Here is a 21,701-nt window from a genome sequence, read left to right as displayed (position 1 = left end):
GGGGCTTCAATACAGTCTTGCATCTAGGCAGTGACTAAACTGAGACCAGCTCAGGGTTAACCACAGCAGCCTGTGCCCTCCAGGGACATTCTTCAGTTATTTCCCCCCCCCCAAAAAACAGACATGCAAAATGGGAGGAAAACCCATTTTAGCAATGTTACGAATGCATCAGCGCACTGAGTTGGAAAACCAAACTGCTAATTCCTTTATCTGCACATAGTGTTTATAAAGTATTTTGTTGCTTAAATACTCTGCTTACCTTCAAGAGATCCTTGATCCGATGGTAGTGCAGTAGCCTTTGGTTTACTATACTTGGCTTTTGAACAAACCTTCTCCTTGCTGTCCCATATTCTCAGCTTTATACTGTGATCTCTTAGCTTCATTAGAAAGTCGGTGGTAACATTAATTTCAACACTATGATTCCATGACACCCATATCTGGTCGTTTTCAAGCCATGGTCTCACAACCTTTTTTAATTATTTATTTAAAAAAACAAAAAAACACAGACTGTTTAAAAATAATAAATAAATAAAGGGCCACAATAATTCTTCTTTGCATTTCAAAAGCAACTTAAGATGTATAAACTGGCCAACTTACAGGGGTTGCCAAGAACTGCTGTCCCTTCTTTAGTACCCACCAAAGCCCTCGTGGACATCTTGGTTTTTTATGCTTTTTATTTTATTTTACCCTCCAGTTGCTCCTCTCTATTCCCCATTTTCCCACATTATGCCTCTGGGCTCCATGTGCCACAGAAGCACACCAAGGAAGGGAGAGTGGTCAGAGTTGCCAAAGGCCTGGCCTTTGCTTTCCTGCATGAAGGCAGCCCAATTTGCCTTTCTTTTAAAAAGGGGGGGCTAGGACAAAAAGGGAGTTCAGCAGGGAGTCAGTGGAGAGTGGCGGAAGACAACCTGGAGCAGGGGGAAGTAACAGAAGCCAAGAAGCATTTTTTTACCTATTGGCAGCATGGAAGCCTAGTACTCAATATCCTAGAGCTTTGGGGTAGGAGAATTTTATCTCTTTGCCCCCACTGCAGTACAGTCATACCTCGGTTTAAGTACGCTTCAATTTGAGTACTTTCAGTTTAAGTACTCCGCGGACCCATCTGGAACGGATTAATCCACTTTCCATTACTTTCAATGGGAAAGCTCGCTTCAGGTTAAGTACGCTTCAGTTTAAGTGCAGACTTCCGGAACCAATTGTGTACTTAAACCGAGGTACCACTATACAGTACTGAATTTGACTAGGCCCACCTTGCATTGCTAAAAGGGGTCTTATTGAACCAAATTGTAGGTTTGGGAAGGGCACCAGTGTGGATTGAGACCACAGTGGGAGGCCAGAGAGTTAAAGACCCTTTACACCCCATGTCCTAACCTGGATCAATCCTCAATTTTTGAAAATTTCCTTTCCAAAAAAGAAAGCGGCCCTATTTGATTCAGTGGGATATCACCATCAGGAGCATGTGAGTGAGTGAAAGATCCCCGATTTTCCAGGTGGTGGGTAGGAGGGCAGTACAGAGTAATGGATCATTTTATCTTGCGTGCGGTTGCAACGTGGTGTGGCTTGTAGTTCTGCGTGAATGTGATGGCTAGATTGTGGGGTGGGTATGATATTTATGTGAGGAGCATTCCATTGTCCTTTTTAGGGTCAAACAGTGGTTTAGGCCTCAGACACAACCTCTACCTTGTTTTACAGGAAAGCCATTTCACCTTTGTGACTGGGCAACAGCCTTTTGTGACTTGTAGGGCTCTAACAGCAATCATTTTGTGGTGGCGCCCACAATAGTTTTTCCAAACATGCTTACAAGCCACAAAAGCCTGATAACTTTACTGGAGCTTGAAAATATATTGTATGAAACACCAAAACATTAAAGAGAACGAATAATGAATTTTAAAAAGCATTAGTTATTCCTCCCCTTGCCACCAATTGGAAAGACATAAAACTACAATATTCTTAACTATTAAAATCCACATTAAGATTGGGCAGGGCTAAAAAAATTGAATTCTCTCAAAATTCAAGTCATAACTTACTATGAAGGTTGTGTTCTGGTGACTTGCCTTCACCCAAAACTATGATTCATAGCCCTCTGAAGCTGCCTTATACCGTACCTATGAGAAATCCCACTTTTCTTAGTGTGCAAAACTAAAGCTGAAGTTCATGGGTTCATAATGAGGAAAAGGTACTGGTTTGGATATGCAGGAGAGAGAAAATGTATTCTAAGGGGTAGGAGCAAAATACGGTAGAGCCCAAAGTCCAATAGCATTTGCCATCTTATTTCACAATTTTACCATTTTCTTGCTATATTTGGAGATCAGCTGCAGCAAATGAACAAAGAGACAACATCTTGTTGGAGGGAAGTAGGAAAGAGAAGCATTTTTCAACAATTCCCTCTGCAGCCTTCTATGCTAATTCCCATGCTATTCCAGACAATACTCCAACCCTCTGGAGCAGCCTCTCAGGAACACAAGAGGAAGGGGAAATAGGCAAGTCACCTTTGTTCCCCCACTTTCCTCCAGGCAATAGTCCTATATAGTACACAGCGATATCATTATGATTTCATTATTGCCTGACGAGAGCCTTTGGCAATAGGTATTGTGTGATGTCATAACAAAACGCTATCATTAAGAAAGCAAGGTTCGTAAGAGGAACTACGGCGCTCTCTGGTCTCACTGCCAATAGCCAAATATAATCAGCAAATCCTTGGAATGGAACGTGGCGCTGGCCACATCTTTCTAGTTCAGCATCAATGGAACCGTCATGATTAAATGGCGCCGCCACACAAGAGAGTGTTCTGCCGCTGTCCTTGAGCGCAGGCCAACAGGATAGCAAGCTTCTACATTCTCCACCTCAGATTTAGCAGGCATAAACTCATTTCTAGAGCGGCTTTACAATCTTATACGCACTCACTGAAATATGCAGCGCACTTCCCTTTTTCGACTTGGGCCGCTCACTGTCCTTTGGAGTCTCTGGCTGATATAGTGAACAGGAGGAAAGAAGCAAGAGCAAAGGAAAGGAAAAGACAGGGGAAATGTAAAAATGTAGAGAGGTCCAGCAGCATGTTTCAGTTACACATCTCATACAAACTACACTACAGTACAAGAGCTTTCCCTTCCCAATAACAGCCCTCCAAAGCATTCACCACACCACTCTTATCTTTCCCAACACCTATATGGGCTGTACGGATTCTCCCAGAGTGGCTGGGGGAACCCAGTAGGATGGGTGGGGTATTAATATTATTAATAATAACAATATCCCCATTTCTTGTGCCAACTGTTTCCCACCATCCAGACTGCTGCCCCTGCTTCACAATCCCTGCTCCCCCTTTTCTCAGTTCTCTCCCTCCCCTACTTAGGCTCTCTCCATTTCAATATAATTTGGGGGAGGGAGGGGGGAGGAGAGGAAGGACAGCACAGCACAGCACAATCACCGCTGTATCCCCAGCACAGGAACTATTGTGACACATGCATGCAGAATTAAAAGAAGCAGCTGCTACTAATTTTGATTGTTTTCTTAAACTGCACAGGAGCCACCACCTGAGTGGATTAGGGAAGCGGTGTTTCTCTCACAATCAGGTTTGCAAACCACTGAAAAGGCAGAGTCAATAGCAGGCATCCCCAAACTTGGCCTTCCAGATGTATTGGGGCTACAATTCCCATCATCCCTGACCCACTGGTTCTGTTAGCTAGGGATGATGGGAGTTGTACTCCCAAAACATCTGGAGAACTGAGTTTGGGGATGCCTGGTCAATTGGGTTACAAACCCAATTATGAGAGAAATACCACTTCCCTCTTAAAAAGGAAAGCTTTACTTTTGTTTTGATTTTAAACATCAAGAATGCCTTGAGTTAAAAATTATTTGGAGGTGCGAGAATCCCACAGGAAAATGGGTTTCTGAGATCTGTGATAGTATCTCTTGAGGTCTTTTATCAAAGCTTTAAAACAGCTTTGCGGGGAGAAAACTGTAGTATGATACCGTGTTTCTCATATTATAAGACACGTCTTATATTTATTTTTTCCTCAAAAAACACACACTATGGCTTATTTTCAAGGGATGTCTTATTTTTTTCCTCTTCCTCCTGCTGCGGCCGGCATTGCTGCTGCGCCTATCACTATGTCTTATTTTCGGGGTATGGCTTATATTCATTGAATGCTTAAAAATCCTGCTATGGCTTATTTTATGGGTATGTCTTAAAATATGAGAAACAGGGTAATGCACTCAAGAGGAGGGTGCCCCCTGAAGCTGCTTTTAGCAATGGGGGACAGGCAGGTACCACACAAAGTGCACATCTCTCTTCCTCAGCAAGGGCTTATAGCAGCCAAAGGAGGGGTCTCCACTGCAGAAACACCATGGTGGGAAAACGTTAAGCTTTCAATACTGCAGTTCGTCAGGCCTCTCCACTGACCTGCAGCCGCTTTTAGTTTGTTCTCAGTGGTCAAAGAAACCTACCCAACCAGACTGCCTTGGACAATTCAGGAAATGGATAGGAACACTGTGTCTGATGTTGCCTGACTCCTGTCAGCCTCAGTTGGCATGATCAATGCCCAGGGATAATGGGAGCGATAGTATAGCAACATCTGGAAGGCCACAGGAAACCCTTGTATATGGGACTGCCATGCTCCTACATAACATTGTGAGCGGGGAGTGGGGACGAAGGTGGGCGCCTACTAGCCTCCCACTTAGTGATAAGGTACAAACCATCTTGATTGCAGGTATAATTTTTAAGTCAAACAACCCCTCATGCAACTGCTTCCCTTCCAAAACACCCAATTCTACAATTACACCTGCATAATCTGCCTACCCATGTGAAATCTTTTTCCCATGTGAAATCAGAAAGATTAAGCCTCCTAAATCAAAGCAGATGCCAACAAACCAACAAAAGATGTACTTGACAAGAATGCCTACTTTTTCAAAATAATTTCAACCTCCAATCTAAAAATGTTTAGAAACGGTGTGTGTTTAGAAACCGGAGTGGGGTGGGGTGTCACTGCTTTTACTCCAGTTGTTCAGACTGGAAGCTCTGTGGTTCTTATTCTGATTATTCTGAGCTGAGAAACCTGTTAACCTCACCAAGCAGCTCCCCCTTCCCAAATTTTATATGAATAGGATGTCTGCATAAATGTTATGGGGAATACAGCTTTTTATGCTTTAAAACTGCAGAATTATTGGCAGCAGCCTTCCCCAACCAGATGCCCTTCATATGCTTTGGACTAAAACTCCCATGAGCCCTGTGCCAGCAGGAGCAGATGAAAATCGTAGTCCTAAACATCTGGAAAGCACCAGGTTGACAAAGGCTGCTCAACGGAGTTCTAAGTATTGCCTAAGTATACAGACACTTCAACATCAGAATACCATTTGTATCAGCGTGGGGAAGCATTATTTGAAATTAATGGCTATTATTTCTAAAGCGGGTGGCGCTGTGGGTTAAACCACAGAGCCTAGGGCTTGCTGATCAGAAGGTCGGCAGTTTGAATCCCCGCGGCGGGGTGAGCTCCCGTTGCTCGGTCCCAGCTCCTGCCAACCTAGCAGTTCAAAAGCACGTCAAAGTGCAAGTAGATAAATAGGCACCGCTCCAGTGGGAAGGTAAACGGCATTTCCATGTGCTGCTCTGGTTTGCCAGAAGCGGCTTAGTCATGCTGGCCACATTACCTAGAAAAACTGTCTGCGGACAAACGCCGGCTCCACTGGCCAGTAAAGTGAGATGAGCGCCTAATGGTCAGGGGTCCCTTTACCTTTTTATTTCTAAAGCTGCTTGAATTGCTGTGTTGGTATCTAACTTTTTCAGAATCCATAGGTTACTTGCACATGTTCCAGCTGAAAAGCAAGGACTTAAAACTAGAGAACAGGCCAGGAAGTGGCCTGTGAAGGCTGTGTCAGGTTTCTGCCTGTTCAGGGCCTGAGTGATTCTTACCTAAGCCGCCCTAAGCTTCCTGAAGGAAGAGTACCGTAGGAAAGATGTGTAACAAACAAACACAGCTGAACTTTTCAAGAAACAAATCATAATCTCCTCTTGCTGCATATCAACAGTAACATAGGACGCTGTCTGATGCCAGGAGCAAATATTTGTCTATGTAGCCTATCTAGCCCAGGGAGTGGGAACCTGTGGCCTCTAGATGCTGCTGGAATTCAGCCCTTACCACTGGCTGCTATGCTGGCTGGGGCTGATGGGAATCTGAGTCAAGAACATGTGGAGGGTCACAGGTGGCTTTCCAGGGTCTCAAGAAAAGGTATTTCACTTCACCCTTTAGATACCAGGGAAACTACCTGGAACTTTCTGCATGCAGATCATGTGCTTTACCACTAAGCCAAGTTTCTGAAACTAGCTGCAAACTAGTCAACAATAAGTGACCTGGATCGACTGAACCCCCTGAAGTTAGTGGGAAACAGATTCAGAAGAGACACGTGAGAACAGATGCTAGGTTCATCTGATAAGATATAGTCTTGGTTATTGTCATATGCACTGAAGCTAGATACAAAGAAAATAACTATCGTAATATCTACTGACACAGGGCAGTATTTTGTACATAAATGTTTGTTATAAGTTGTTTTATAGATACCTCAGAAGAACACAGAGCAAGTATTTCAAAAATCCTTTGAAACCAGTCTAGGATTAAATTGCTATGCAGTAACCCCTTTCCTCAGATTTCAGTAATATTAGTAAATGTTGCTTATTCTTCTTACCTTAGATTCTGTTTCCAGAAAGAGTTTAGCCACTGGACCAAATAGCACCAAATCTAATTTTCGGGGTTCAACATCATCCGGCAGAAGAAAATATTCAATATGATAAAAACGATGCATTTTTGGAATATACGAGTCTCTCATTTTAGATGCTGTTCTTGAAATAGATTGTCTAGAGGCCATCGCAGGCTTATTTGCTAGAAAAATATCCCAACAGAAATTGGAAGTGGGAAGAGAATCCAACAGTTACAAAATATCATTTTCCACATTTTATGTAAACAAATCTTTCCAAGAATCTTATTTTTCGCACACACATCTTCTGCAGAGCTGTTGGGGTCCCTGCTAGGATCTGGCCTTCATTTCTAGTGGAAGTTGTACATTCAGTTTAACTCCCTGGCCAAACCAGGGAAACTCTCTTCCCAAAATCCTTTCTCAAAGGTAGTTTCCAAGCTGAGCAGGAGCATTAGTTCCTAAATTCTGTAGGCATGATACACGATAATCTTTCCCAATTCTTCAAACTTCGGTTCCAATATAAAGTATTTATCCACACCAGCCACAAGCCTAACCTATTTTTCCTTTCCAGAGGGAAAACATGTAAAGCATGTTGCTGAAAAACAACAGTCTTGTGGTACTATGACTGTGAGAATGTGCAAAGAAGCCCACACTACTGGAAGATGCTAAAGGAACAAGCGAGTGGCAGCTACAAAGGGCCAAATCAGGCTGAGGAAGGTGTTAACAGAGCATGATGCTCCATAATGGAGGGATCCACACCTTCATGCTTTTACACTGTATTTTATGCTGCTTTTATGTTTTATTACAATTTAAGTGGTTTAAATTTGTTGTTAGCCACCCTGAGCCCGGGTTTTTGAACCAAGAAGGGCAGGATATAAATTAAAAATTTATTATTATTATTTTATTTATTCAACTATTAAGACAAGAGCACACATGAACTAAAAATTATGCCAGTTTCAGGCTCACAAATATACAAGACCTGGGACAATCAGCCCAGTCATACAATATGCCAACATGTGGGCACTGACAAGAACTAAAAAATAGTAGAAAAAAACTTAAAAAATCCTTCCAGCAGCATTAGTGTGCATGCACACGAAAGCTCATACCAATGACAAACTTAGTTGGTCTCTAAGGTGCTGCTGGAAGGATTTTTTTTATTTTGTTTCGACTACGTCAGACCAACACAGCTACCCACGTGTAACTAAAAAACAGTAGGGACTCTGCATCACTATCAACTGTGAGAGAACCAGCAATATAACCATTGGGCAATGCAGAATAAGGCTTGTACATAACTATTGGGGAGGGGGGAACAGTTTTTCGGGGGGCAATGTTCTCCTTCATATTTTGGGACAACATCTTCTGAAAGGAATGAAAAGGACTGATAAATGCAATTTACCTACTTGAAGTTACAACTGGAACAGCCAGCGAGACTGAGAATGTACAGTTAATCTGGTGCTCAGAATCAAGCTCTTCACTTCTCACGGATTGAGAGCATGTTGCGCTTCCATCTTCAGGGGTAGGGTGACCACCGTCACCTGCCTCTGGGCTTTCAGTCCCAAAGGTGCTGTCGGAACGCACAGTGTTATCTGACCCCTTTGACTCAGCTGGCTCACACTCATCCTCATCTTGCTCCTCAAGATCTGGCAGTCTACTTGCCATCCTGTGATAGAATAAAAATTATTAGTTCTTTGGACTTCCAATTCCTTCTGTTCTGCATGCATACTTTTATAAGCAAGAACTATGCTCTACCAGAATTTGTCACGAGTAGAGGTGAAAAAAAAACATCTCCCAGTTATTTTTCACTTTCCAGCTAACGTATAACTCACAGCCCAGCCTTATGACTATTATTAGTATGACTGGTCATTCCATTTTGAGCATGGACTGCTTTTAGAATTATGATGCATGTTCATGACAAATCTGCAGCAAGCACAGTTCCCACATGGTACACAAGCACAAGAATACAGTCGTACCTTGGTTCTCGAACGCCTTGTGACTCGAATGTTTTGGTTCCCGAACGCCGCAAACCCAGAAGTGAGTGTTCTGTTTTTGCAAACGTTTTTTGGAAGCCGAACGTCCAACGCAGCTTGTAATTGAGTGCAGGAAGCTCCTGCAGCCAATCAGAAGCTGTGCCTTGGTTTCTGAATGTTTTCAGAAGTTGAATGGACTTCCGGAATGAACAAGGCACGATTGTAATTTATACAGTGCTTTTCTTAAGCACTTCAAATACTTCAGATACATTATGAAAGGGCAAATTCACATATGCATAATCATCACTTGATGGCCACAACATCAAGTGATGAGTTGCAGAACTGAAATGGCCAAATCTAACAAGACTACCTCAGGCACATTGTTATTTCAGTGCTCACACATTCAGCTGGGGCTCAAGAGATTATAACCAACTGAGTGATGAGAAATCAATTAGCATGTGATTCAGCCACAGTTATCCTTAAATTTGTAAAGTAGAATTATAAATAGCCACTCATCTGGTCACCTGTGGCAAGCAACAATTGTCTCCAGGTAGCCAAAAAGCAAAGCATTTGTAATTTGGTAGATAATTATTTTCTTCTCCAAGGCTATAAACATACCAGAAGTGGCCAATATTTATAGGTGGGCATTTTGGCCATCCGGCAAACATTTATGTGAGCTAGAATGGAAATGTTGCAGTAAGATACACCAGTTTTAGTCCCACAGGTCCAAGGGCAACCCTTCTGAAGCTAAGCTGGTCCAGGCCTGATCTTGAGAGACTACCTGAGAACCCTATGAACACCACCACCTTGAGTTCCAGGAGGAAATGTAATAAACAGTAAACAAAATATTGCACACAAAACACTAAAGCTATGAGAGGGAGTTTGCTTAAGGCTACTTTCAGAATGAGCTGAGATTTGACACTAGGACTTATTGGCTCATAGCTTACAATGAATCACTATGCTACTCCACCCTCTCTAATGTTGACTGAGCAATGTGCCAATCTGATGAAGACTCATCACTTTCCCCACAAGATCTGTGGAAGTTGAATTGAAAGGGAAAGGAATGGGTGGGGAAACGAACACCCAGGCAGCCACAGGCAAAAACAGTAACGTGGAATAACCAATGGCTGAGCACCCCAAGCCAATGATGGAAATGTGCATATAAAAGCAAGCTTCCTTTCACACATTCCCCACTACACCCAAAAGGGTGTCATGTACTTGATTCCCATGGCTGTATCGTACTTAGCTTTCCCACCACTGTGTGCATTCAACACACAATAAACACATTGCCTAATTTAAAACTGAAACCATCACACTCCCAATATGCAAACTAGGCAAATAACACTGCCTAGTTAGACTGGAAAATTAGTACCACATTAAATGGGGGGGGGAGAGAGAGAGCACAGACATCTGCTCAGCTTTGCCATTTTGAAGACTGATTTAGGTGCTACCCCCATCTGTAGCTTTGTCTCCTGTTGAAGCTACAGGTGGTGAATGCAATATCAAAAAGCTCTTTATCAGACGTACAGCCACTAGCCTGTAAAGCAGCACCTGCCTTGCAGCCTTGCATACCACCTGTTGGCAGGGGCGATGGCAGGCAAATGCTACATGTGTTCGGAGCTGAAAAAGCATGTCGCCAACGAAGAAGAATCTGTACATCTGCAACAACAAAAATCCTGACTGGAATTGAGGTCTCCAAAGTAGAAAAAGATTTCCGGTCAAGCCATTTCTTGGTTGTTAATATGTATGTGTGAACCACCACCATGTCCACATATAAACCAAGAGTAGCCAACATGGCACCCTTCAGACCAAGGTAGGCAGACCCTGAAGTTTTGGATCACAACACCTATCACCCCAGTCACTGACTGAGCTGGTGGGAGCTGCAGTACTTTGCAGAGCACTACATTGGCTACCTCCCCCCAAATAGGTGGGTTATCACCTACTCTGCGGCTACGGTAATCATGCATAAGTGCAGTGGCGGAGCTTCATGCTCCGGCACCAGGGGCAGGGGCGGGGCTGGCGCCCGTTCTGGGGGCGTGGTGCGCCTCCCAGAGGGGCGTGGCATGCGTTCCGGGGCGGGGTGCGCATTTTGGGGGCAGGCACCCGCGATGGCGCCCCTTGGAGCCCGCCGCTCGGTGCACCCCCCCACCGCCCCTATTTTTCTACGCCCCTGCATAAGTGTGAATGTCAGCTGGTGCCTGTTTAGCACTACAATACAGTGGAACCTCGGTTTATGAACACCTCGGTTTATGAATTTTCGGTTTATGAACACCGTGGACCCATCTGGAACGGATTAATTCATTTTCCATTACTTTCAATGGGAAAGTTCGCTTCAGTTTATGAACGCTTCAGTTTATGAACAGACTTCCGGAACCAATTGTGTTCATAAACCGAGGTACCACTGTATGGAGATCAATACCTTAACTAAAAGGTGTACTTTCAGGGAGCCTGAATACATGTGTTGGCCATCCAGCCACTACCTCACAGATAAACCAGAGAACCCAGAGTACTGGGCTTGTCCCAACAAAACAAATGATTAGCTACTGTTTCAGCTTGGCACTCATTAATGTGGTCATCAAAGATAGGCAGGTTGAGGGTTAAAGCACAACACATCCTCAATACACTCAAATTCAGAAACACACCTTCTCTCTCCTTCAAGAAATCACACTATGTGCACAATCAAGTTTCTCTTGTTTCTAGGCCCTCTGCAGGGGAACTATCCTCAAACTCCACAAAGAGGCGTTTTTAAAACCCTAATTACTATTTTTTTTTAAAAAAAACACCACGAAGTCTGCACATGGTCAGCCCCCCCCCCCCATTTTGTCTCCCAGGATTAGGTCTACTAAAAAAACACGAGGCAGCCAGGATGTCAATATATACACACAGAGAGAGAATTGAGAGCTTCTAACCTTCATTCAGACACACACCTGTGCTAATGGTGCAATCCCTACTTACCTGGGAGTAAGCCTCACTGAATTCAATAAGGCTCAATTCTGAGTAGGGATTTAAGTTGGGTGGGAAGGAGCAACGGAGTCCAGAGGCCTGTTCAGAAACCCCGTTAGATAAAGACAAAAAGACGTGCTCCATAACCACAGAGGTGTGAGATGAGGTTTTCTACTGGGCAAGTTTACAGGGCAAACCTATTCGCGTCTACTCGAAAGTAAGTCCCAGCAAGCTAAGCTGGGCAGAGGTCTAGCAGCTTTCGTCCCCTTGCAAAGCCAACAAAGCGTCAATAATTATTTCACTTCACAGCAAACGGGGAGGAAAATATAGAGGCGCGGGGGGTTGCTCAGCGCCTCTGAACACCAGAGTCCCCGCGTTTACCTCGCCCGACTAGTGTCACCAGCCATCCAGCCAACCTCGGTAGGAAACTCGCTCTGGCCTGGAGGCGCGCGGCAACACCAACAAAAGTAAACGCGGGCGGCTTAGGCGTGGGCGTTCTCCATTCCATCTCCCATTCCATCTCCATCCGCCACTCTGAAAAGAAGTCCCACTCCCGCCCCTTCCAGTGCAGCAAAAGAGCTGCCCCGTGTGCTCGTCGTCCGCTTTGATTGATGATCCTCGGCGTAGGGATCCCGAGAGAAGCACAAGTTGCTAAGGGATTCGTTTGCTCGGCCGCAAGAGGCTTGGCCCGAGAGCCCGCAGTTTGGAGAGGCAACAGCTATGGGTAAACCCCGTGGTAAGCAGAGTAAGTCGTGCCGACGCCAGCGAGGAAGGAGCACTGGGAGCCCAAGGAGGGTCCCGAGGAAAGGGACGCAAAACGGCGGGAGCCAGACCGTAGGCTACACGGCAAGCCCCAAGCAGCGACAAGCCCCAAGACCCCAAGCGGCGGCGTGGGATGTTGCAGGCGCGCCGTCGCGTTGCTAAAAGGCTGCCCTGCGGAGTTCCACGTGCAACGGACGCGTTCCAAACAACGCTCCTGTGGGTGTGCAAGGCTGCTAAGAGAACACTAGGAAGCCCCACAGAACTGGGACATACACATGCTTATGATGTGAAAGCATTTTACTTGAGGGGGCTGCCAATGACACCATTTAACCCCTGGGTGCAGCCAATGTTAAAATATAAACCATTTTAGAATATAAGCCAGTGCGTGGCAGACTGTGGGGGTTGGGGAGAGGAGGGCCTTTGCCATCATGAATAGTGCAGTACTGCTTCATAGGGAATATAGAAGGCTTGGAAAGGGCCACAATCCAAGAAAGGTAAAATGGCTGCAAAGATAATGGTTCTATACCTCCTGGGTCACTTGCTGCTTTGATAAGCTCATTGCTGGGTAATAGGCATGGAAGATGGTTTCTTGATTGCCAGACATCCTTCTTGGCTGTTTGACATTATATATGTGTCAGTATTTGGAGTCGGTGCCCCCACTGCAGCTTGAGGGAGGGGCAGGGAGAAATGAAAATTTCTGCCTGGCCTTAGTTTGAAATGGTATGCCTTTGGTGGAGGTTACACAAGTTCTCGGAGGATCTGCTGCCTGCTGACAGCATGCTCTGCTTGCATACTTGTAAATAAATATTGCAAAGTTGCCAGTCTCCAATGTACTTTAAAAGGAAACCAAACACCGAAGAAGAAGAAGAAGAAGAAGAAGAAGAAGAAGAAGAAGAAGAAGAAGAAGAAGAAGAAGAAGAAGAGTTTGGATTTGATATCCCACTTTATCACTACCCGAAGGAGTCTCAAAGCGGCTAACATTCTCCTTTCCCTTCCTCCCCCACAACAAACACTCTGTGAGGTAGGTGGGGCTGAGGGACTTCAAAGAAGTGTGACTAGCCCAAGGTCACCCAGCAGCTGCATGTGGAGGATCGGAGACACGAACCCAGTTCCCCAGATTACGAGTCTACCGCTCTTAACCACTACACCACACTGGCTCTGAACACACTGAAGTATTACCCCACTTATCACTCATAAGAGGAAAGTGCATATCAATATCTTTATCACAAGCTATCTTATTATATTAAGTAACATTTCAAACATTATTAACCTGACTTTTTCTTTTGCTTCTAGTTTTGTTTTTTGCTAAAATCAGCCTTGCTGCAGTAATTAAACTCTTTTAACTCACTGTGTTGAACTTTTTGAACACTTACATACAGGCCTGGCTAGAACATTGTCTCGACTATGAGCCAGAAAGTACAGTCAACACCCATCATATACACCCCTTTTGATTCTCTAACGTTATTCCCATCTGGATACAAAATCTGCCAAATCCTGCATAAGGGGTTATGAGATTGGAGAAGAATCCCAGCTGTTAATGGTATGATGAACACCAGCTCTTTTTGGTATCTAGTACATGGAAAATGAGTCATAAAATGTGAAGGCTTTGCTCTTGCATTAAATTCTTGAAAGAAGGGGTACTGAGTTATGTAGATTACTTAACAAACATAACAGAGAGTGGGATTCAAACCCTGCAGAAGGACTTCTTGCTTGCAAAAAGGACTTTCCTCCTTCACCCCTGCCCCCAGGACTCAAAAACCTCAGCCTTCCTACAGCATCTTTGGCTGAATTAAGGGGAAATGAGAAAGAGCCATGGGCATAGTCAGGATTTTGGTTAAGGGTGACAGAACCTCCTCAGCTGTGTATTTTGATTGAATTAGGGGGGCAACTGCCCCCTCCCTGCCGCCCCTTGGCTACGCCCATGGAAGGAGCTATAAAAGTAATGGGTGACCCTTCTTATGTGGCTTTTCCATAATACAAGCACTGCCAATCACAAACAGCTTAGCAATTCCATAAACTTGTTCAAAGGACTTGAAAGAAACAAACACGGCCACACAAACCTATAATAAAAGCAACATGGTGAATGACCTTGCTACTGGATTACGACATCCAGTACAGCCCTGGTTTATGTCTTGTGTCAACAAGATACTGTGGGTCCTTGATGCTGACAGACCACCATGTAAATCCACTGAGATCTATGGTTTGACTGTAGATACCGTAGGAGACAAAAGATGCTACGTTGCACAATGTCCCAGCAAATTGGCATGGGGGTAAATAAGCAGATCAAGAGGCTCAAAGTATCTTTATTGGCTCTTTGTGGATAGGAATCCCAGATGCTGTTGATTACTGTGAACTCAACAGTGGTGGATGAAAGACACAAAATGAACAAAGTGACCCTGGACAAAGGAACAAAGAATGTAGGAAATACTGTTTAGCCAGTGACTAAAGAAAGCTCCAGTACATTGCAGTCTCCTTCTGTACTCCCCTCCCCCCAATCAGCGTATCATTTTCTAGGCAAAAAGACATAACTACCTGAAAACAACAGATTGGTGGAGACCTTTCTATAGAATCCATCTGATACTAAGAAGGTATCTGAAGAAGTGTGCATGCACACGAAAGCTCATACCAAAATAAAAACTTAGTTGGTCTTTAAGGTGCTACTGAAAGAATTTTTTTATTTTAAGAAGGTACAGAAACCCTGAAAACCTACCTTGCCAGTGTGGTATAGTGGTTAGAATATTGGAAATGGACAGGGGAGACCCAGGTTCAAATCCCCCCCTCAGCCAAAAAGGTCACCAGATGTTCTTCAGCTGTTCACTCTCAGCCTACCCTACCTCAGAAGTTTGCTGTGAAGATACAGTTGGTGGGACAAGTGTGTACATAGCCCTCAGCTCTTTGGAAGAAGAAGTCGAGTCAGATTCCCTTCCTGATATCAAGCAGCCTGTTTGTTGAGAAGTGTATGTATATTATAGCTGTAGATTAGTTAACGCCATAAATAATGCACTTTAACTTTCAGTGTGTCTGCCTTTCAACCATATTGGTGATTTCAAGAGCTTAGTCATATTTGTGTGGCTAAGCCATTGATGATAAGCCTGAATCCTATTGATGGAGAAAAGGAATCCATTGTCTCCTGTACTGATCCTGAAGCCACATCTTAGTTCTGCTGCACATCAGGCAGAATCCGCCTTTTAAAAATAAGCCTGGTAACAGCCAGATTTATTTAATGCAAGTTCAATAATGTCAAGATTTTCAGCTACAGCTTCCTACATGCAGCTGCTTAATCCCTTACAATACATCTTCATTTCATTTGTTTCCACATGAGCAGATTGTTTATCTGCAGTTGCTTCTACAACTTTCTAGTATCATCACATTGTTTGGCACCAGCTGTCATATTGTAATAATTATTGCAAAACATTTCCATAGCAGAGAAGTGGCACTCTAGCTAGCAATAGCAGAAACCTTCACAGCAGCTAAATGGTGTTGATGAACTGGAGGGTATTTTACCTTTGTGTTGCTCAGTCCTGCTCTCAACAGGTCGCATGGCTTGACCACCTTTCTACACAATAATACTGCAGTCTTGTCCCCACTTACCTGGGAGTAAACCCTATTAAACAAGTAAAGGACTGCAGCATAAGGAAGGCTCCATAGCCCATAACTATGTGACTCTTACGTGGTTAATGTGTCTTTAAATGGTTCAGGAAAGGGGATTTGATGCAGCTAATATGTGCTGGGACAATTTTTTTACAATAATTATTGTTACTATTTATTAGTCCCCTATTCACAAATGTGACTCAAAGCAACATACTACAAAGTATAAACACTAAAAATAATTACAGCAAACAAACCAATACACCCCCCCCCAAAAAAATAACCCACCTCCATACAAATAAAAGACGGGTCTTACAGAACCTGCCCTATTAAAAGAGATACCTTGGTTCTCAAACTTAATCTGTTCCAGAAGTTCGTTCCAAAACCAAAGCATTCCAAAACCAAGGCACACTTTCCCATAGAAAGTAATGCAAAATGGATTAATCCATTCCAGACTTTTAAAAACAACCCCTAAAACAGCAATTTAACATGAATTTTCCTATCTAACGAGACCATTGATCCATAAAATGAAAGCAAATCAATCCACTGTACTATAAAATAAACAGTATTGTAGATGATAAAAATTTAAATTACTTTTTTTTCTTACCTGCACTGATTATAGTCATTGTTTGGATGTTTTTATCCATTTCTGCAGTCACACAGTCAATCAATCAGTAGTTGAACTGGGTTCCACACAGTCAGAAAAACAAATTAACTGAAAAAGCCTCAAAAACAAAAACGCAAAATAAACAGCGAAAGCAAAAGTGTCAAACTTAATCCATTCCGGAAGTCCATTTGACTTCCAAAATGTTCAAAAACCAAGGTGCAGCTTCTGATTGGTGCAGGCGCCCCGGAAACAATAGCTAACAACTGCATCAGACGTTTGGCTTCCAAAAAATGTTCGGAAACCGGAACACTTCTGGGTTTTCTTTGTTTGGGAACCAAGGCATTTGAAAACCAAGGTACCACTGTAATGAATCCAGAAGTACCCCCAAGGCTATGTAGCTTTAAGTAGCTGTGTAGCTTTAAGTAGCTATGTGTAAATATAAGATTGATACTGGGCTTGGATTCTTAAGTCTCACCTCAACTAGCTATCACTGGGTGGATTTCAGGAGGTTGGCATCTCTACACATAGGCCAGTGTTCTATGAGGTGGCTTGCTTCCCATGCTATTTGGCACATCCTCCTTGAAGGGCGTGGGAGCGTGCGGCTGTGCGCGCCCATGCGCAAATGCTATTTCTGGCACACTCCTGACCTGGAAAGCGCCAGAAATAGCTTGTGCGCATGTGCAGAAGCCTCCTCTGATCCGGAAGTACACCGGAAAAGACGCACGTGTGCACAAGCTATTTCCATCGCTTTTCCGGGTCGGAAATCGGCAGCTGCACTGCGCCGGTAAGAGCGGGCAGCGGGGTTACCCGGGGGCCGCATAAAAGAGCCTCAGGGGCCATATGTGGCCCCCGGGCTGTAGTCTGAGGACCCCTGGGGCCCTGGTGTAGACTATACCTATACAGTAAAGGTAAAGGAGTCCCTGACCATCAGGTCCAGTCGTGTCCGACTCTGGGGTTGCGGCGCTCATCTCTCTCTATAGGCTGAGGGAGCCAGCGTTTGTCCGCAGACAGCTTCCGGGTCATGTGGCCAGCATGACAAAGCTGCTTCTGGTGAACCAGAGCAGCGCACGGAAACGTCGTTTACCTTCCCGCCGGAGTGGTTCCTATTTATCTACTTGCACTTTGATGTGCTTTCGAACTGCTAGGTGGACAGGAGCTGGGACCGAGCAACGGGAGCTCACCCCATTGCAGGGATTCGAACCGCCGAACTTCTGATCAGCAAGCCCTAGGCTCAGTGGTTTAACCCACAGCGCCACCTGGGTCCCTGTTATACCTATACAGTACTGCTGTTCAAATTCTTAAAGTCAAAGTGTGGGTTCTCTGACCAATGGGTTACATGCTTTGAGGACTCTGCATTGAAATCAATGAGACTGAAGGTTACTAACACTGACTTCAGTGGATATACTCTCAGCAGGATGCAATCCTAAACCTGGGAGTAGGTCCTATTTAATTAAATGGGACTAACTTCTGAGGGCACAAGGAGAAGGGGACGTCAGAGGACGAGATGGTTGAACAGAGTTCTCAAAGCTAGGAACATGAGTCTGACCAAACTGCGGGAGGCAGTGAAAGACAGGAGTGCCTGGCGTGCTCTGGTCCATGGGGTCACGAAGAGTCGGACATGACTAAACGACTAAACAACAGCAACTTATGAGGCGGGTGGCACTGTGGTCTAAGCCACAGAGCCTAGGGCTTGCCGATCATAAGGTCGCCAGTTTGAATCCCCGTGACGGGGTGAGCTCCCGTTGCTCGGTCGCAGGCAGCTCCTGCCAACCTAGCAGTTCGAAGGCACGTCAAAGTGCAAGTAGATAAACAGGTACCGCTTCAGTGGGAAGGTAAACGGCATTTCCGTGCGCTGCTCTGGTTTGCCAGAAGTGGCTTAGTTATGCTGGCCACATGACCCAGAAGCTGTACACCGTCTCCCTCGGCCAATAAAGCGAGATGAGCGCTGCAACCCCAGAGTTGTCTGCAACTGGACCCAACGGACGTAACCTTTACCTTTAACCTTTGAGCAGACATAGCCAAAATTGCACTGCTTACCAATTGCTAAACAATTGTCTGATACTTTACAGCAAATACTTCTTGATAAGAGAGGTTAGCCCGAGAAGTGTTGTATCCTCACTTCAGGTACTGCATTATCTAGTAATGGTTCCTAAGGAAAATGCCAAATAGACACTAGAGTTTTCCATATTTGTTGGAGCAGTGACCTGTTCACTCTGCAGTTATACTGTCTGCATTGTGCTGAATTATTTCAATTACAGAATAATAATGTTATGGAATGGAATCTCGTGCCCTAGAAATAAGGGGAAAGAAGGACAGAGTATGTATTGTATCTCAAAAGGCTGTATGAGTTTATTTAATTATGGATTGTCATCATGTTGACCTTTTTGTTGTTGTTTAGTCGTTTAGTCGTGTCCGACTCTTCGTGACCCCATGGACCATAGCATGCCAGGCACTCCTGTCTTGCACTGCCTCCCGCAATTTGGTCAAACTCATGTTCGTAGCTTCGAGAACACTGTCCAACCATCTTGTCCTCTGTCGTCCCCTTCTCCTAGTGCCCTCAATCTTTCCCAACATCAGGGTCTTTTCCAAGGATTCTTCTCTTCTCATGAGGTGGCCAAAGTATTGGAGCCTCAGCTTCACGATCTGTCCTTCCAGGGAGCACTCAGGGCTGATTTCCTTAAGAATGGATAGGTTTGATCTTCTTGCAGTCCATGGGACTCTCAAGAGTCTCCTCCAGCACCATAATTCAAAAGCATCAATTCTTCGGCGATCAGCCTTCTTTATGGTCCAGCTCTCACTTCCATACATCACTACTGGGAAAACCATAGCTTTAACTATACGGACCTTTGTCGGCAAGGTGATGTCTCTGCTTTTTAAGATGCTGTCTAGGTTTGTCATTGCTTTTCTCCCAAGAAGCAGGCGTCTTTTAATTTCGTGACTGCTGTCACCATCTGCAGTGATCAAGGAGCCCAAGAAAGTAAAATCTCTCACTGCCTCCATTTCTTCCCCTTCTATTTGCCAGGAGGTGATGGGACCAGTGGCCATGATCTTGGTTTTTTTGATGTTGAGCTTCAGACCATATTTTGTGCTCTCCTCTTTCACCCTCATTAAAAGGTTCTTTAATTCCTCCTCGCTTTCTGCCATCAAGGTTGTGTCATCTGCATATCTGAGGTTGTTGATATTTCTTCCGGCAATCTTAATTCCGGCTTGGGATTCATCTAGTCCAGCCTTTCGCATGATGAATTCTGCATATAAGTTAAATAAGCAGGGAGACAATATACAACCTTGTCGTACTCCTTTCCCAATTTTGAACCAATCAGTTATTCCATATCCAGTTCTAACTGTAGCTTCTTGTCCCACATAGAGATTTCTCAGGAGACAGATGAGGTGATCAGGCACTCCCATTTCTTTAAGAACTTGCCATAGTTTGCTGTGGTCGACACAGTCAAAGGCTTTTGCATAGTCAATGAAGCAGACACTGCATAAAAAGTAAAAGATTTACCTTCAAATTATTCATCGTCAATTCTTTTAAATCAAAAGACCAGCAGATGGGCAGTTAGCAGTTCAACAAAGGCCCAGTGTCCTTCAACACCATTTTAATGCCTTTGTTCCAGTGAGAGAAGCAACCAAGAAACTCAATCACCACTCATGTGGAAACTGCAGGTGTTGTGGTAAAATTTACGCTGACACTTTTATCGCCTGGTAAAGATTTTGTTAGTCTTTAAATCAATTATCTCCACTTGGGGACATTTACTATTTAAAATAGCTGAGACAAACCAAATGTAATTGTTTCAACATCTGCCCCCTCAGGATCCTTCTGCTGTAGTTCTTCCCTGAGAGCCATTCAGTCGACAAATGCAGAAAAACAGATGTAACTTTACACAGTATTTGGTGGAAGAATTTAAATGGGCGAGGCTTTTCTACTTATTTTTCCTTTTCTTATTTAATTATTAATCAAACGAATATATTTTACTCAACCTAAAAATGTTGTACGAATCAAGTCAATACAAAAAGATGTATAACCCCCTTAGAGAATTGTTCAGTGTGACATGGATTTTTGTCGGTACAGCCTATTTCCCTTTCCTTGTATCTGCCAACCCAGCCTTTGCAGTTTTCATGGAAAGTCCTTCTCACGGACCCGTCAATGGGTAGAGCCCATTTGTCCTTAGGGTCTTTTGGCGGTTCAGTTGCTTTCCTCAAAGTCTCCTTCACTTTTCTGCATCAGCTTAAGACACATCTCTTTTACCTCCATTGCTGATTTCCTTTATTACTGGATATTGTGGCTTTAATTTAATAGTGTTGAGAGCTATTCGAATGGGATCCTATAGAACAAAAAGCGCTTTGAAATATAATACATAAATAAATACATGAAGATGGTGGCTGCTACAGAATAACTTCATGTTATGGGCCACCCAACCTCTGTTGAGCATTGTGGGATTCCAGGAGTCTTGGGCTGTGTTTCCTTCAGAAATTGGGCACAGCGGAGACAGCAGTGTCTTTCAGCTATATGGTTCTAATTACACATGCACACTTGAGTCTACTGTGGAGAGACAGAGCATTTATATCTCAGAGGGACTTGCTTCCTGTTGATGTGAGGCAATCTTACCTTTTGCAGAGTCTGACCACAATAGATAATATTGGGTCCAAAAAGGGGACCCAAGCTTCCCGCTTACTGAGCTATGCAATAAGCAATCAGACAATGGGCCTATTTTCCAGATGGATAGACACAGAGCTGGCCCAACCATTAGACAGAGTGAAGCAATCACTTCAGGTGTCCTTTAAGGGCAACAGACTGTTGGTTATTACAATATTTTGTTATGGTATTTTCACTGCCAGGGATGGAAAGAGAGACACTTTTGATATTTTCTACCTTAGGTGTCAAAGAAGTTTGACCTGTATTGGGGTGGGATAAGGTAGGAGGAATCATTTACTGCTTTTCCTTGGACACCAAAAACGTATTGGGCCAACCCTGGCTGGAAGGAGAGATAGGCCATATAACCCAGAACTGAGAAGACCTTTGCTTCAGGCTGTAGTTCACTAGAAGAACATAGGCTTAAAATAGTTCAAGTGCTCAATCATTGGCTTTTGCACCACAGGAAAAAAGCCAGGGAGCCTTGAACCAGTACCTTGGCTTTGATCCTAAAAGAAAG

The 21,701-nt window shown here is 44.1% G+C and overlaps 1 protein-coding gene across 4 annotated transcripts in view; it reads right to left on the bottom strand.

The window, feature by feature from the left end:
- The window catches only part of CFAP92 (cilia and flagella associated protein 92 (putative)), a 55,321-nt gene extending 42,855 nt beyond the window's left edge, over positions 1-12,466 (bottom strand). The window contains exons 1-5 of one of the 4 annotated variants that reach the window (XM_035106272.3): positions 11,976-12,466; positions 8,085-8,344; positions 6,676-6,869; positions 2,905-2,967; positions 260-467 (exon numbers count right to left, since the gene is read on the bottom strand). In XM_035106272.3, coding sequence (XP_034962163.3) covers positions 260-467; positions 2,905-2,967; positions 6,676-6,869; positions 8,085-8,344; positions 11,976-12,001 — 751 coding nt within the window. In that variant the 5' untranslated portion in view covers positions 12,002-12,466. Of the gene's footprint in view, positions 1-259; positions 468-2,904; positions 2,968-6,675; positions 6,870-8,080; positions 8,345-11,606; positions 11,678-11,975 lie in introns of those variants that run through there. The other 3 variants (XM_088662211.1, XM_035106273.3, XM_035106274.3) reach the window with 3 other exon arrangements.
- Positions 12,467-21,701: the final 9,235 nt, after the last annotated feature.

Source organism: Zootoca vivipara, chromosome 2 (assembly GCF_965207765.1).
Source record: "Zootoca vivipara chromosome 2, rZooViv2.hap1.1, whole genome shotgun sequence".
NCBI classification, from domain to species: domain Eukaryota; kingdom Metazoa; phylum Chordata; class Lepidosauria; order Squamata; family Lacertidae; genus Zootoca; species Zootoca vivipara.
Note: the sequence above shows the minus strand (reverse complement) of the source record. Positions and strands in the feature narration are given on the sequence as shown.